Source organism: Phyllobates terribilis, unplaced genomic scaffold (assembly GCF_046119375.1).
Source record: "Phyllobates terribilis strain yellow unplaced genomic scaffold, ASM4611937v1 Scaffold_5__5_contigs__length_657084704, whole genome shotgun sequence".
Classification (NCBI taxonomy): Eukaryota; Metazoa; Chordata; class Amphibia; order Anura; family Dendrobatidae; genus Phyllobates; species Phyllobates terribilis.
In genome coordinates this window covers 647,812,118-647,829,576 of record NW_027362765.1, presented here as the reverse complement: position 1 = coordinate 647,829,576, position 17,459 = coordinate 647,812,118, and the positions used below count along the sequence as shown (strand labels likewise).

General features: G+C 45.2%; 1 protein-coding gene across 5 annotated transcripts in view; it reads right to left on the bottom strand.

The window, feature by feature from the left end:
* Positions 1-17,459, bottom strand: part of LOC141273824 (uncharacterized) — a 189,009-nt gene that overhangs the window by 157,463 nt on the left and 14,087 nt on the right. For all 5 annotated transcript variants that reach the window (XM_073686210.1, XM_073686208.1, XM_073686207.1 and 2 more), the window contains one exon: positions 17,146-17,301. In XM_073686210.1, coding sequence (XP_073542311.1) covers positions 17,146-17,241 — 96 coding nt within the window. In that variant the 5' untranslated portion in view covers positions 17,242-17,301. The remainder of the gene's footprint in view (positions 1-17,145; positions 17,302-17,459) is intronic.

Here is a 17,459-nt window from a genome sequence, read left to right as displayed (position 1 = left end):
TCAGTTTCGCTGAAGCAGTTCTCTGCACTGTTGCTTCTGGGCCGGTGACAGTGTCTCTGCCACTGTGACCTCTTTGACCCTGGCTTCAGGATAGGCCCCCAGACAGGTAGCTTCCACCGGTTCCTTGTCTCACCACGGTTTAAGCAGGTTGATGTGGTATATCAGGTACGGCTTCATTCTTCCTGGCTGATGGACTTTGTATTTGACGCTACTCAACTTCTCGACCACCTCGTATGGCCCTTACCACTTGGTCAGAAATTTACTTTTGACCGTCAGTACTAACACCAACACCCGGTCTCCAGGGCTGAACTGTCTCAGCTTTGCAGCCCGATTGTAGACCCTGGCCTGGGCTTCTTGTGCTTGGAGGCACTCCTTCACAATCAGCATCACCTTCTCGATCCGGTCCTGCATCTGGGTCACATGCTCAATGATGCGCCGGTGGGGTGTAACTTCGGCTTCCCAGGACTCCTTTATTATATCCAAAAGTCCCCGAGGGTGCCGTCCGTATAGCAGCTCAAACGCTGAGAATCCCATAAAGCTCTGTGGAACTTCCCTGATGGAGAACAGCAGGTATGGCAAAAGCAAATCCCAATCTCGCCATCCTTCTCCACGAACTTAAGCATAGACTTCTATATCTTACTGAATCTCTCCACTAGGCCGTCCGTCTGCGGATGGTATATCGACGTCCGAAGCTGTGTAATCTGGAGAGCTTTACACAACTCCCTCATTACCTTGGACATAAAAGGAGTTCCCTGGTCCGTCAGGATCTCCTTTGACAGGCCGGTCCAGGAGAAGATATGGACTAGCTCTCAGGCTATACTCCTGGCACAGGAGTTCCTCAGTGGCACCGCCTCCGGATACCGAGTTGCATAGTCCAGCACTACCAGGATGTATTGGTGCCCTCTGGCAGACTTAACCAAGGGCCGACAAGGTCCATGGCAATCCGGACCTCTATAATAGGCAACGGCACTAAAGGGCTTCAGAAGTGGGGCACTGGAGCAGTTAGCTGACAGGTGGGACAGGAATGCCAGGAATTCTCTCTGTGATAACCAGGTGAGTAGAACCTCTGCAGGACCCGCTCCCGAGCCTTGTCTACTCCCAGATGCCCACCTAAGACATGAGATTGGGCCAGGTCTAATACCTTACGCCTACAAGGACCTGGTACCACCAACTGCTCTACCACTTCCCCTCTCGGCTTAGTGACTCGATACAGGAGTTCCTCATTTACTGTAAAATATGAGAATCTGGTGTCAGCCACTGGCTCTTGAGCAACCCCAATTATTACAGACACATTCTCAAAAGCATTTTTTCAATGTGGGATCCTGCATATCTGTTGTACCAAAATTTCCCCCAGAGACCCCCAACTCTGGAATTTCGGCCTGTGGGGTCACAGTCTAGATCTCGTCAACGACAAGGACCCACAGGAGGAATTCATCAGTCTAAGACTGCGTTGGAGTTTCACCATGGTGGAATTGTCTCCTTCCTGGGTCGTGTGGTACACCTGCTTTCCGCCATGAGTCCCAGAACAGCCTAAAGTCTCGCCCAATTATTACTGGGTGTAGTAGGGCCTCAACCACCCCAACCTCAGGGGACTCAGCCCCACAATTAGTTTTTATTGTCACTCGGGCAACGGGGTAGTCCTTGGCGTCCCCGTGGATACAGCAGACACCCACGTACTTCCCTGGGATCAACTGTTGGGGGGAGTGTGGCCTTTACCAGGGTCACCAAACTCCCAGAGTCTAAGAGTCCTGCCACCAGTACCCCATTTGTGGTCATGGGACATGACTGTATCTGCTGTAGAAACAGCTAGTTCGTCTCCTGCAGCTGCGTCAGGACCAAGTGTTTTATTAAGTCCTTCATGCTACCGGACATCTCCTGCTGGCTGACAGCCTTTACCCAGGACATCCACCGTTCTCTGTGGCAGGTACACGTGTTCCCTGGGAGTGCTGCCACCACCTGTGGTAAAGCAGCTTGCTCGACTGTATGCAGAGGTAGACAATGGAACACTGTCTCTTTAAATTTCGGGTTGGTTCATTAATGCGTCATAAACCAAACGTGGAGTCCATAAAGTAAACACAGCCCATTCGGCATAACGGCAAAACAAAATACAAACATGCAGCACAGTCAGTATATTGGCCAGGGTGCAGCACTCAGGGTTTGCCACACACGGTTCAGCACAACACATGAAAACTTCTCTCTGGAGAAAGCCTCTGCAGATATTGAACACAAACTGGTTGAAAATGCTGGCTATTTACAGCCCAGACCACTCCCTGGGGTGGAGATATGGTGGATGGCCTGACGCCCGCACTTTGGCCATCCAACTATAAAACATGCCCTTTTAAATATGGCTGCTTAACGCTCTCTGCACCAACCATGCAGGAGAAAAACTTCCATGTTTCACATCACTGCAGTATTCTACCAGTGACTTTGTCACAATAGATTATGTATATATATATATATTGCATTAATCATCAATAATAAATACACATGGTGTCATTTCTATTGTTCATACCATTAGATTGCTTATTGTCTAATCTAATGATTCAGAAAGCCTATTTTATCAAGAGTTTCCTCTGCCAAGTGCCTCCACGGTCTGGGGAAGTAACTATTTCTACACCAAAGAAAACAATGCTGCTAACAACAGTTATGTCTGTATAAAAAATGTTTAACGGCTTCTGAATAGCTAGTGTTCCTAATATTAATTTTACATAAATGTTCAGCTATTCTCTTTCACTTTTCTGCTAGTACAACCTACATACCTAATATTGCAAATGTTGCATTCAATACAATAGATTATATGACAGGTATCACAATCTGTAAAATAATTTATAGTACACGAATCATCTATTTTTTGAGTTTTCTTTACAAATCTACACACATTACATTTTTCCAAAACATTTAAGGAAGCCTTTTATAGAGAATCATGTTGATATTCTAACATTTCTTTTGTACAGACTCTGTGATATTAGTTTAAGAATCTAGTTGCCTCTTCTCGCAACAAATCTATATCCATTATTCAGGACTGTTTAATCCCTAATCGTGATAAAAGGACAGGGATGTAATGTAATGATACTTTTAATTTTGTTAAACTGCAGACTATATGGGATACTGAACTGTAAAATCTGATTATCAGATGATTGTTTATTCCCCTTATTATTATGTATTGCACTCGGCCGTTTTTTAGATGACAGATCTTTCCTTTTTATGTTCTACGTTTTTTTTACATGCTTTATCAATAGTCCTATCCCCATAACCTCTTAATTTTATACAGTCTCTTAACATCAAACATTCCGTATTGACTTTGCTCTGATGCAGGGATTTTCAATAGGGAATAGGGAAGACCTTGTCTTTAGTTACAGTGGGGCTTGACTAGTGTTCACCCCGTCCCCTCCCTAACTAGGGCCTGGCTCTAGGGACATTCAAGGATTAGGTTTCCTGCTCGGCAAAAGGTGCGTAACCTATATAGGGATGATAGGGTAGTCATGGTGATGATATTAGATCTGCCTAGGGTCTCCACTCCCCCTTTCCCTACTTGCTGTGCTCCCTTCCCCTCTTCCCGTTGTTGTACACTTGTTCCTTCCCTCACCATACGTGACATTTGTATTATGTGGTATATATGTATATACATCATTATAGACTGAGGTTCAGTTGCAGTTGAGGTGTATTATGTGGTATATACAAGATACTTCTCACAAAATTAGAACATCATCAAAAAATTTATTTCAGTTTTTCAATACAAAAAGTGAAACTCATATTATATAGAGTCATTACACACAGAGTGATCTGTTTCAAGTGTTTATTTCTGTTAATGTTGATGATTATGGCTTACACACAATGAAAACACAAAAGTCATTATCTCAGTAAATTAGAATACGAATACTTTGTAACAGCTTAAAAAATGTTTTTAAAATCCGAAATGTATGTTAATGCACTCATTACTTGGTCGGGGCTCCTTTTGCATCAATTACTGCATCAATGCAGCGTGGCAAGGAGGTGATCAGCCTGTGGCACTGCTGAGGTGTTTTGGAAGCCCAGGTGGCTTTGATAGCAGCCTTCAGCTCATCTGCATTGTTGGGTTTGGTGTCTCATCTTCCTCTTGACAATAGCCCATAGATTCTCTATGGGGGTAAGGTCAGGCTAGTTTGCTGGCCAATCAAGCACAATGATACTGTTGTTTTTAAGCCAGGTATTGGTACTTATGGCAGTGTGGACAGGTGCCAAGTCCTGCTGGAGAATGAAATTTCCATCTCCAAAAAGCTTGTCGGCAGAGGGAAGCATGAAGTGCTCTAAAATTCCCTGGTAGACGGCTGCGCTAACTTTGGTCTTGATAAAACACAGTGTAGGTGTTAGAACTCTCCTGTTAGGTTTTTTTAGTTTGCTGGTCACATGACTATTTTTGCCTATTTAATCCGGCTCCGCCCTCCTGGTCTTGCTGGACTTCATTGTATTTACTACTCTTGAGCTAGCTTGGTGCTCTGTTGCCGTTCTCTGTTAGTTTTGCTAGGTCTTCTGACCTCTATGCTTTTTGTTGTGTGTTTGTCTTTGACTGCTACTATTTCTGCTAGGAGGTGTCCAACTTATCCCAGTCCCTAGTTCTTGTAGGGATCCCTCCCTCACATCTATAGGTCTTCGTACAGACTAGCCAAGGACTTTAGCGGGTCTGATCGCAGGATCAGGTTCCCCGTTACATCGTAGGGATCTAGTTTAGTTCTATTGTAGGGACAGTTCTCCTGTCTTTCCTTAGTCCCTGTAGCAGATCATAACAGTAGGTCCCAGCAGATGACATGGCTCCCCAAACCATCACTGATTGTGGAAACTTCACACAGATCTCAGTTACAAACTTTTGTAAAACACTTGAAGATTCAAAGTGCTCACCACACATCTAGATAAGTTTCTTAAGGAATCTAGTTTCCAAAATGGGGTCACTTGTGGGGGGTTTACACTGTTTAGGCATATCAGGGGCTCCCCAAATGCGACATGGTGTCCACTAATTATTAAAATAAATTTTACATTCAAAAAGTCAAATGGCGCTCCTTCCCTTCCGAGCCCTGCCGTGAGCCCAAACAGTGGTTTTCCCCCACACATGGGGTTTTGGCGTGCTCAGGAGAAATTGCACAACAAATTTTAGGGTTCATTTTTTCCTGTTACCCTTGTGAAAATAAAAAAATTGGGCCTAAAGTTAAATTTTTGTGAAAAAAAGTTAAATGTTCATTTTTTTGTTCCCCATTTCAAAAATTCCTGTGAAGCACCTGAAGGGTTAACAAACTTCTTGAATGTGGTTTTGAGCACCTTGAGGGGTGCAGTTTTTAGAATGGTGTCACTTTTGGGTATTTTCTGTCATAAAGGGCCCTCAAAGTCACTTCAAATGTGATGTCGTCCCTAAAAAAATGGTTTTGTAAAATTTTGTTGGAAAAATTAAAAATCGCTGGTCAAATTTTAACCCTTACATTTTTTGTTCCAAAATTGTGCTGATGTAAAGTAAAGTAGACATGTGGGAAATGTTATTTATTAACTATTTTGTGAGAGTTATTAACTCTCTGATTTAAGGGCATGAATATTCAAAGTTTGAGAATTGCAAAATTTTCACCAAATTTCCATTTTTTTTTTCACAAATAAACACCAGTCATATCAAATAAATGTTACCACTATCATGAAGTACAATATGTCACGAAAAAAACAATCTCAGAATCAGGGGGATCCGTTGAAGCGTTCCAGAGTTATTACTTTATAAAGTGACGTTGATCAGAATTGTAAAAATTGGCCCGGTCATTAACGTGCAAACAGCCTTGGGGGGGTAAAGGAGTTAATATACAGTACAGACCAAAAGTTTGGACACACCTTCTCATTTAAAGATTTTTATGTATTTTCATGACTATGAAAATTGTACATTCACACTGAAGGCATCAAAACTATGAATTAACACATGTGGAATTATATACTTAACAAAAAAGTGTGAAACAACTGAAAATATGTCTTATAGTCTAGGTTCTTCAAAGTAGCCACCTTTTGCTTTGATGACTGCTTTGCACACTCTAGGCATTCTCTTGATGAGCTTCAAGAGGTAGTCACCGGAAATGGTCTTCCAACAATCTTGAAGGAGTTCCCAGAGATGCTTAGCACTTGTTGGCCCTTTTGCCTTCACTTTGCGGTCCAGCTCACCCCAAACCATCTCGATTAGGTTCAGGTCTGGTGACTGTGGAGGCCAGGTCATCTGGCGTAGCACCCCATCGCTCTCTTTCTTGGTCAAATAACCCTTACACAGCCTGGAGGTGTGTTTGTGGTCATTGTCCTGTTGAAAAATAACTAATGGTCCAACTAAACGCAAACCGGATGGAATAGCATGCTGCTGCAAGATGCTGTGGTAGCCATGCTGGTTCAGTATGCCTTCAATTTTAAATAAATTCCCAACAGTGTCACCAGCAAAGCACCCCCACACCATCACACCTCCTCCTCCATGCTTCACGGTGGGAACCAAGCATGTAGAGTCCATCCGTTCACCTTTTCTGCGTCGCACAAAGACATGGTGGTTGGAACCAAAGATCTCAAATTTGGACTCATCAGACCAAAGCACAGATTTCCACTGGTCTAATGTCCATTCTTTGTGTTCTTTAGCCCAAACAAGTCTCTTCTGCTTGTTGCCTGTCCTTAGCTGTGGTTTCCTAGAAGCTATTTTACCATGAAGGCCTGCTGCACAAAGTTTCCTCTTAACAGTTGTTGAAGAGATGTGTCTGCTGCTAGAACTCTGTGTGGCATTGACCTGGTCTCTAATCTGAGCTGCTGTTAACCTGCGATTTCTGAGGCTGGTGACTCGGATACACTTATCTTCAGAAGCAAAGGTGACTCTTGGTCTTCCTTTCCTGGGGCGGTCCTCATGTGAGCCAGTTTCTTTGTAGCGCTTGATGGTTTTTGCAACTGCACTTGGGGACACTTTCAAAGTTTTCCCAATTTTTCAGACTGACTGACCTTCATTTCTTAAAGTAATGATGGCCACTAGTTTTTCTTTACTTAGCTGCTTTTTTCTTGCCATAATACAAATTCTAACAGTCTATTCAGTAGGACTATCAGCTGTGTATCCACCAGACTTCTGCGCAACACAACTGATGGTCTCAACCCCATTTATAAGGCAAGAAATCCCACTTATTAAACCTGACAGGGCACACCTGTGAAGTGAAAACCATTTCCGGTGACTACCTCTTGAAGCTCATCAAGAGAATGCCAAGAGTGTGCAAAGCAGTCATCAAAGCAAAAGGACCTAGAATATAAGACATATTTTCAGTTGTTTCACACTTTTTTTGTTAAGTATATAATTCCACATGTGGTAATTCATAGTTTTGATGCCTTCAGTGTGAATGTACAATTTTTATAGTCATGAAAATACAGAAAAATCTTTAAATGAGAAGGTGTGTCCAAACTTTTGGTCTGTACTGTATGTTTACTGTCTGTGATGTCTGTGATGTATCCTGGTATGTGTCCCAGATATGGCTGTAACAAACTGCCTACCCATGAGCTCAGGTTCTCATTATGATTTGATTATCTGATACCATGTGTTCTATTAGATTTTCTGTGAATACCCCCACTCTTTCTCCTGTCTCCACTAAATCATTCAAAATTCTTGTTTTGAATACTTTTTCATTTTTCAATAAAAGTTCTGATGACAAAATTGTACTTCTTTCAATCTTTATGATGATCCCTACCAAGAACAGCAGCACTCCCTTCAGTGTGTGTGTGTTCAGTGCTGATATTTATCAAAGACTTTATACACAGTACATAGAAAGTTTAAGGAAGGTTGTAAATGTGTTAGCCATGAAGAAAAAGCCAGATGCCCCTCTACGACTGATAACACCCTGGTCTTAACCCATCGGACTACCAACTGTTTGGTCCACTGGAAGGAGCCCAAAGAGGATGAAGGTTCACATCTAATGAAAAGATAAAGATAAGGGTGCACTCATGGCTCGCAATCAGCCTAAAATATTTTTTAATGAGGGAATACAAATGTTGACAGATGGACAAAATGTATTGAAAAGCAGGGAGATTATGTCAATAAACTATGCATTTGTCTCTTCTGAAGGTTGAATAAAATAAATTTGTTATACACTCGTTCCCGGTATCCCGGGCTCTGCTTCCCCTTCACCACCACAGTCTGTTGTGCTTCTTGATGAGTTTTCCACGTTGCCCCGTGTAGATCAGTGATGTAATCTCCCTAATACAATTAAAGGATCACGAAGACACACCAGTGTTTTAGACTTGAGACCCAAAAGTGCCATGTTTGGTGTGTGTAATCACCCCTCCTTTTCACCACAAAAAAGAAAACAACATATTTGGTATCGCTGCATTCGTAGAAGTCCGACCTATGGAAATATAAAATAAATGAACCTAAATCGGAAAAAGGAATAATGAGAAGAATCTAAATGTCATAATTATGGTTTGTTTTTAGCAGCCGCAACACTGCAATAAAATGCAAAAAGCGGCGATCAAACGATCTATCCCAAAATAGCATCACAAAAATAGTAGCTCAGGGCACAAAAAATATTAAGCCCTCACACTGCCCCATCAACTAAAAATAGAAAACCTTACGGGTTTCGGAAAATGGCAACATAGGCAAAATTTTTTTTTTTTTTTTTTTTTACAAATTTCCGAATTTTTGTTCACCACTAGTGTTGAGCATCCGATACTGAAATATCGGGTATCGGCCAATATTCGCGGTATCGGAATTCCGATACTTAATTCCGATACTTTTAGAATATCGAATACCGGAATCGGAAGTTTCCATAATGCAATGAGCCAGTTTCATTTTATTCAGCCAATAATGAGGATCCTAAGAAGTGTGGGCACATCCTGTTAGGCATGTAGGCATGTTAACTAATGGCATGGCTGTGATTGGCTGCTGAAATGATGTCATGATGCACTATAAAAGCTGCCGCCGCCATTTTGAGCACACTCTGCTGTGAATTCAGTTAGGGATAGGACGCTGTTGTTCTGAGGGACAGTTTTAGCTACCTATTTGCTCTATTCTGCTTTACCCAAGCTACTTTATAAATCGCTGTGCCTTGCAGCGCTAGTGCACAGTTCTCTGTGCTGTTCACCGCTGTCTGCAAGGTCTGTGTGTGTGAGTGCAGCTCAGCCTGTAGTGTGTGCTTCAGCCACGTCTGGTTGTAGTGCGCTCAGCGTGCGTCACTGCCTCATACATTATCCTTTTTTGCTAATTTATAACTTTTCCTGATTTCTCCTATTAGTGTGGTGGTTCCATCCGTATTCAGCTAAATTGGTTCCAAACACACTATATAGGAGTAGATAGAGAATTTTTTTTTTGTTTTGCAGCGCTAGTGCACAGTGCTCTGCATCTGTACTGTTCACTGCTGTCTGCAAGGTCTGTGTGTGTGAGTGCAGCTCACACTGTAGTGTGTGCTTCAGCCACGTCTGGTTGTAGTGCACTCAGTGTGTGTCACTGCCTCATACATTGTCCTTTTTTGCTAATTGATCATTTTTCCTGATTTTTCCTATTAATGTGGAGGTTCCATCCGTATTCAGCTACATTAGATCCAAACACACTATATAGGAGTAGATAGAGGAGCCTTTCTGCAGCATTGTGCCCTGCAGCCCCAGCCAGATTAGTATTAGCCTATTTTTTGTAGCCTCATCTATTGCATTGTAGGTTACCTTCCTGCATTGTAATAGCTACAAAAAGTTTGTGATACTATCGGTATCACATCTTTGGGCACATCCAGTGTCTTTGGTGACAAAAAAAACCTAAATAAAGTTCACCAAACACTACACTTTACAGTTGTGTAGGCCACATTAGCTCATATTAAAGTCTAGTCCACACTTTATAAAATTAGTGTTTCTTATACCTGTTAGCAGCTGTTCAGGAATAAGCACACTAAGCCCTTAGTACTTTTCTGCCTATCTTTATCAGTCTACCAAGATGAAGAAGGCATGGAGTAAGGCATGTGGGCGTGGGCGTGGAGTATCGGCAGGGAGAGGATGTGAGGATTCTGTGCCTGCAGGGAGAGTACGTGGTGATTCTGTGCCTGCTGCGGGCACCAGTGACTCAGCATCCCCCAGTTTTACCAGGGAACAGTCCTTTATGCGCAGCTTTGTAGGAGCTAGCCGTAGCCCACTGCTGCGGGAGGACCAAATTGAAGCCGTTGTTGGATGGATGGCAGCTAACGCATCGACTTCAATTAGTTCCAGATCCTCTCAGGTCCTGAGCACGGAAGAGCACCAATCTGTCTATTCACCACCTGCCGAATTGCCCATGCAGTCAGAGAGCCCTGGACAGGAGCCATCTCTACTTCTGTTCTCTGAATCTCTTGGCTTGGAAAGAGGGGCCAGCCAAGCAGAATTCGAGAATCTGAAGAAGAGGTAGTATGCAGTGATGCGCAACCGTTTTGTCTCTCTGAATCTGAAGAGGCGGGTGGGCCAATGCCTATGGTCAGCAGCACACCTCAGTACGCATCTGATGATGAGACTCAGGTGCCACTTTCTGGTGCGTACTGTGCTGTCGAGACTACCCAGGAGAAGCAGTTGTTTGAAGAGGGTGGTGTAGATGATGAGGTCATTGACCCATCATGGCGTGAGGGACAGGAAGGTGGTGGGAGCAGCTCTGAGGAAGAGATTCCCAGAATGGCCCAAAAAGGAGGGAGAGGGAGGGGGCAGACTTGGTTGCCTGTAGCCTCCACTTCGGCACCCATTAGGAGCATGGCTCTTCCAAAATCCAAAGCGGGCGCTCCCAAGACTTGCAGTGCCTGGTCCTTTTTTGACACAGTTGCAGATGACATTTGCTTTGTCAAATGCAAGCTGCGTAATCAGAAGGTGAAAAGAGGGAAAAGTGTCAGCAACCTCAATACCACAAATATGTGGAAACATGTGCGGACCAAGCACGTGGTGGAGTTACAAAAACACATTGAAGACCTAGGCCAACCTACAGCGCCACCTACCACCTCTTCAGCTCGTGTTGTAGCCTCTTCCTCCAGCTCACACACAGCTGGTTCGGCTTCCTCACAGGATCGCCATGGAAGAAACTCTGGCACTGTTGTACAGAGACACAGTGTAATTCCATCCACAGCACCACATTCCCTGTCATCCTCACACTCCCAGGCCAGTCTACAGCCATCGTTAGTACAGGCATGGGAGAAAAGGCGCCCATACTCGGCAAACCACCCCCAAGCACAGGCTCTGAATGCTGGTATTGCTAAACTACTGGCCCTTGAAATGCTATCATTCAGGCTGGTGGAGACTGACACCTTCCGTAACTTTATGGCATTGGCAGTCCCACAATACAACGTGCCCAGCCACTTTTATTTCAGCAGGCAAGCCGTCCCTGCCCTGCAACAACATGTGGAGGGAAAAATTAAACATGCGCTACAAAACGCCGTCAGTAGCAAGGTCCACCTGACCACCGATGCGTCGACCAGTAAGCATGGACAGGGACGATACCTTTCCCTCACTGCCCATTGGGTAAATGTTGTGGAGCCGGGTACAGATCTTGAGAGTGGCGCTGTACGTGTTCTGCCAACTCCAAGGATTGCAGGAATCCAGTCTGTACACATTGACTCCTCCTCATACTCCAGTTCCTCTGAATCAGCGCTGCAGGAGCCGTCACGGTCTACTTCCACATCGACCCGTGAACGGTTACCTGTTATGATGACCGATATGAACACAGCCGTGGCCAAACGTCAACAGGCCGTATTAAAATTAATTTCTTTGGGGAATCGAAGCCACACAGGAGCTCTGGAATGCCATCAAGCAGCAGTGCGACGTGTGGTTTGTGCCAGCGAATCTCCAGCCAGGCATGGTAGTGTGTGACAATGGCCGAAATCTGGTGGCAGCTCTGAGCCTAGGCAACCTCACACACATCCCATGTCTGGCACATGTGCTCAACTTGGTCGTGCAGAGTTTTTTGAGGGACTATCCGGATCTTGATGCACTGCTTCACAAGGTCCGCATAGAGTGAGCTCACTTGCGGCGTTCCAGCAATGCAAGATTGCGCATTGCAGCTCTGCAGCGCCGATTACGTCTTCCAGAACATCGCATCATATGTGATCTACCCACCAGGTGGAATTCAACGTTACACATGTTGGAGAGGTTGTGTGAGCAGCAGGCAGCAGTAATGGAGTACCAGCTGCAGCAGGCGCAAAAAAGTCGCAGTGCGCGCCGTTCACACTTCACCACCACTGAGTGGGCCTCTATGAAGGACATTTGCCACGTTTTGCGTGCCTTCGATTATTCCACGCAGATGGCGAGTGCAGATGATGCACTAGTCAGCATGACTATCCCCCTTATCTGCCTGCTTGAAAAAACACTGCAAGCACTAAGGGACGAGGTTTTGGAAGAGGTGGAGGATGAGGAGTCACAAATGCCATCTGCTTCTCTACAGTCTGCGCAACGTGGTTCCTCACAAAGGCCTAGGCAGGGGACACTTTGTGAGGAGGATGAGGAGGAGTCAATGGAGGAGGAAGACATCTGTCCAGAGGAGGAAGGCACACAATGCTCTAGTAGTCAGTATCTAGAGCGAGGGTGGGGTGATGCAGACCAGGCAGAGATCACGCCTCAAGCAGGGGACAGCGTTTCTTGGCCAGTTGGCAGTCTGCAGCACATAGTTGATTTCATGCTGCAGTGCCTGAGAAACGACCGCCGCATCGCCCACATTCTCAACACGGCTGATTATTGGGTGTCCACCCTCCTAGATCCTCGCTACCGGGACAACTTACAAAGCCTCATAACACCGTTGAAACGGGAGCGTAAAATGCGGGAGTACCAAGACGCACTGGTGCATTCCATCATGTTCTCCATTCCAACCGAGAGCAGTGCTGCTAGTACTTTACAAAGCAGCTCAGTGCGTCGAGGCAGTGGAGGAAGCTCTGCACAAAGAGGGAGCAGAAGCAGCGCCTCAGCACAAGGCAAGACCAGTATGGCCCAAATGTGGCAAAGTTTTGTGTCCCCGCTGCCACAAATGTCTACACCATCACAGAAGGCTCCAGTCAGCAGGAGGCAACGTTTCCGTCAGATGGTGACAGACTACATGTCTTGCCCTCTCAGTGTACTCCCAGACGGCTCTTCCCCCTTCAAGTTTTGGGTCTCTAAGCTGGATACATGGCCAGAGCTTACCCAGTATGCATTGGAGGTGCTAGCTTGCCCTGCTGCTAGTGTATTATCAGAACGCATCTTTAGTGCCACAGGTGGTGTACTAACAGACCGTCGCATGCGACTATCCTCCGATAACGTTGACCGGCTTACTTTTCTGAAAATGAACAAGGCCTGGATCTCGCATGAATTTGCCAGTCCTCTTCCAGAATAAATAATTGGTTGGCAACAGTATCCAGGTCTCCTGTTGTGTTCATGTTTCTACCACCTGAACTGTAATCCCTGAGCTCCAACACCGCCAGTTGCTGCTCAGAAGTGCCGTCTGCACAGTCAACGCTTGCTCCAGTGTTATTGAGGTTCAGTAACGTCAGCTGATCCCCAGCTGTGTGTCCGGCAAATTCTCCTGCTCTGTCCACATCCACTGTACTACAGATTTTAAAGTTGCTCCAATTATGCCTCTGGCTCCTGTTTTCAGTATTATCCCTGAGCTCCAACACCGCCAGTTGGCGCTCAGAAGTGACGTCTGCAAAGTCAGCACTTGCTGCCGTGTTATTGGGGTTCAGTAACGTCAGCTGTTCCCCTGCTGTGTGTCCGGCAAATTCTCCTGCTCTGTCCACATTCACACTACTACTGATTTTAAACTTGCTCCAACTAGGCCTCTGGCTCCACTCTGTTTTTAGTATTTACCCTGGGTTCTAGCACCGCCAGCAGTTTCCCAGCAGTGTCTTTGGCACAGGTACTCCCTCCTGCCCAGCCTGGTTCCAGCACGCCAGCTGTTTCTGGGTAGTGTCAACTTCACTTTGCCTCTAATGCGTTGTCCTGTCGTGTTGCGGTCGGGTTAGCCGACTCTATGGTGCCTGCAGTTTAGGTGACTCCTATGTGGGCTGTGGGATCTGGCAATGAAGGCTGGTTCCACAGTGCCAATAAGACAAGGACCCCCTGTAGGACTGTGTGCTTAGGTAACTGCGGCCGGCTCGCGGCCTTGCAACTTTTTTTTACATGGGTACCTTCTGCTACCCATCCGGGTTCCAGTACCGTCAGCTGGTTCTCGGCTGTACCTTGGGCTTAGGTGCCTCCTTCTCGGTATCCAAGTTCGACCAACGTCTGCTGGTCCTTGGTAGTGCTTTCTGGCACAGGTACCTCCTGCTTAGTAACCGAGTTCCAGAACCGTCAGCTGGTCCTCGGTAGTTCCATTGGCTCTTGTACCTTCTGCTACCCATCCGGGTTCCAGTACCATCAGCTGGTTCTCGGCAGTTCCTCAGCCTTCTTGTACCTTCTGCTACATTTCCAAGTTCAAGCTTTTTAAAATGGTTCTTGGTAATCACTCTGGCTATCACTGACGAGGGCCCTGAAGACGAGGACCCTGAAGACCACCCCGAAGAAGACAAGGACCCTGAAGACCAACCCGAAGAAGACGACCCTGAAGACGAGGACCCTGAAGACGAGGACCCCGAAGACGAGGACCCTGAAGACCACCCCGAAGAAGACGAGGACCCCGAAGACGAGGACCCTGAAGACGAGGACCCTGAAGAAAACGAGGACCCCGAAGACGACGACCCTGAAGACCACCCCGAAGAAGACGAGGACCCCGAAGACGACGACCGTGAACACGAGGACCCTGAAGACCACCCCGAAGAAGACGAGGACCCCGAAGACGAGGACCCTGAAGAAAACGAGGACCCCAAAGACGACGACCCTGAAGACCACCCAGAAGAAGACGAGGACCCCGAAGACGACGACCCTGAACACGAGGACCCTGAACACCACCCCGAAGAAGACGACCCTGAAGACGACGACCCTGAAGACCACCCCGAAGAAGACCAAGAAGATGACCCTGAAGAAGTTGACCAAGAGGACAAAGAACAAGAAGACAACCACCAAGATACAGAAGAACAAGAGACAGAAAACCAAGAAGCAGAAGTACAAGAAGCTGCAGAACAAAAAGCGGAAGAACATTAAGCATAAGACTAAAAATCAGAGCAAAAGATATCTAAATTATAAGCAGAAGATGACTAAGCAGAGTATGGGTGTGAGTCTGTTCCTCCTCGTGGTGCCCCTGGAAAAGACCTGCTGCTGCAGGCCAAACTGAACGCGGACAAATCCTGTTGTAAATCTTTTGTGACAGAACAATAAAAAAAAAAGGTATAGCTCTTGGAGGAATGAGAGGAAAAAACAAAAGCGCAAAAACGGAAAACTGCCAGGTCGACAAGGAGTAAATGTAATTCTCAGAGTAGCAATATTAAACAGTCTTTTCTTCCAATCATATATTTCATTGTAAACTCTGTGTCTCATTTAAACTTAGATTGTATTATTTCCACAATGTCCTTTTCTAATTTATTTAATATTTCTTTTATTTCCTTATCTTTGCAAATTATCTCAGCTTGACTTGCAGTTGTTTTCTAAATTTGGGTGAAGTCCTCTCAAATTTCACATAGTGCCTGCTCCTCTTAAGCAAAAATGAACTTAAGGCTGCGTGCCCACGATGCGTTTTACAAGCGTTTATTCTGCGGAATTTACACAGCGTAAACGCTTGGTAATCCGTCCCCCATGGGAACCCGCAATTTCAATGCACATGCTGCAGATTTTTCCGCAGTGTTTATGTGGCACTCAAAAATCCGCAGCATGTCCATTAATTTTGCAGACACACAGCGTAATCGCCGCCATTGACTTGCATTGAAACGCATATTATCCGTGTCAGTACATTTGTACACACGGATAAAATGTGTTTCTATGTGCGGATGGTACCCGGTGTGGAGAAGAGGAGACTCTCCTCCGGACCCAGGTACCATAGAACCTGTAAAAAGAAAAGAATAAAATAAAAAAAATATATTATATTTACCTTCTGACGGCCCCCGCTACGCTCGTCCTCCTTTGCCGGCAGCTCGCGGTGGACTGAAGGACCTGCGCTGACGTCATAGTCATGTTATGGCAGGTCCTACAGTGCAGTGTACCGCGAGCTGCCGGCAGCCAAGACGGAGTGAAGCAAGACTGCGGGGGCCATCAGAAGGTAAGTATAGATTTATTTTTTAACATTCTTTGGGGGTCACACTATATAAATCCATGCCGGTTGCATGGATTTATATAGTGTGACCAAGTTGTCAAGCACTTTCCAAGTGATGCTAAAAATGCTTGGAAAGAGCTTGACACCCGCATGCGGAAATGCATGTGAAAAACGCTTCACTTCCGCTTGTCCATGGCAGGAAAAACACATGTACAATCCGCATGTACAATCCGCATGCGTTTTTTCTGCCAGGGAGATGCAGAAACGCTCAGGAAAAAATCCTGAGCATTTCTGCATTGTGGGCACATAGCCTAAACGTACAACATGATGCAACTTATCACTATTATCATGCAAATATTATAACATCTGAAGAAATGAGAATATTTCAATCTATATCTTCTTTGTTTCTTGTTTTCAGAATCGTTTAGATAAGCATGTTTGTTTTTAACATAAAAACTGTGTGCACTCAAATTAACTGGGCAGGTACGCAAGATGCACATTGTGACCAGAAAATGAGACTTTGGCCACAGCCCCATTATCAGAACTTGGTCAGTACTTTTTCTCAGGAGTGGGAGCCAAAACCAGGAGTGGATGATAAATGCAGAACTGATACACTTGTTTCTATTATACCTTTTCTCTGATTGTTCCTCATCTGGTTTTTGCTCCCACTCTGGAGAAAGAATACTGACCAAATAGTGAGGCCGTAGCCTTTGAAAAAGAACCTTGTGCAGAAAACCTATATAACTTCTTGGAATTAAAATGCAAGTTCTTGAGTAACATCGGGCAGTGGAGTGCTGGCGATCCTTACATGAATGCTGGTTACGTCTCTCCAGTGTTATCAGTGATTTATCTGCCCCATTCATCTTAGCTCCGCATGTTCCACTTTGTCTATTCGATCTATCACTCTACTGACCACTCCATTAGCTAGACATTGAAACTACATATTCCGGTGTGGATGTCGCTGATTTCGGTCCAGAAAAAATTATTTTGAATTCACAGATAACCCTTCAATTCTTCCCTCCACACACAATGTTAATGTATTGTATCCCAACAGCGCTCACCTCTCCAGTCAGCAGATGACTGATTGTGTTGGCGAGTTTCAGGATCTTCTGCTCCTTGCTTCTCGCATTCATTCGTGAGTAAGGTGAAGGCTCCATGATCTGGGTCCTGCCACATTCATCACCCTCTTCTGATACCTTCTTGACTACGATGTAATCCTGTGAACAGAAAGATATATCAATGTCACTTAATATGTTCTCTTCACCTCCTCAGTCACGGCCCCTTTTCCTATTTTAGAAGATAATGACATATTAATCTGATATTGTCATGCAAGGTGTGGGAAAGACTTAGGACAACACAAAGGGAAGAGGGAAAG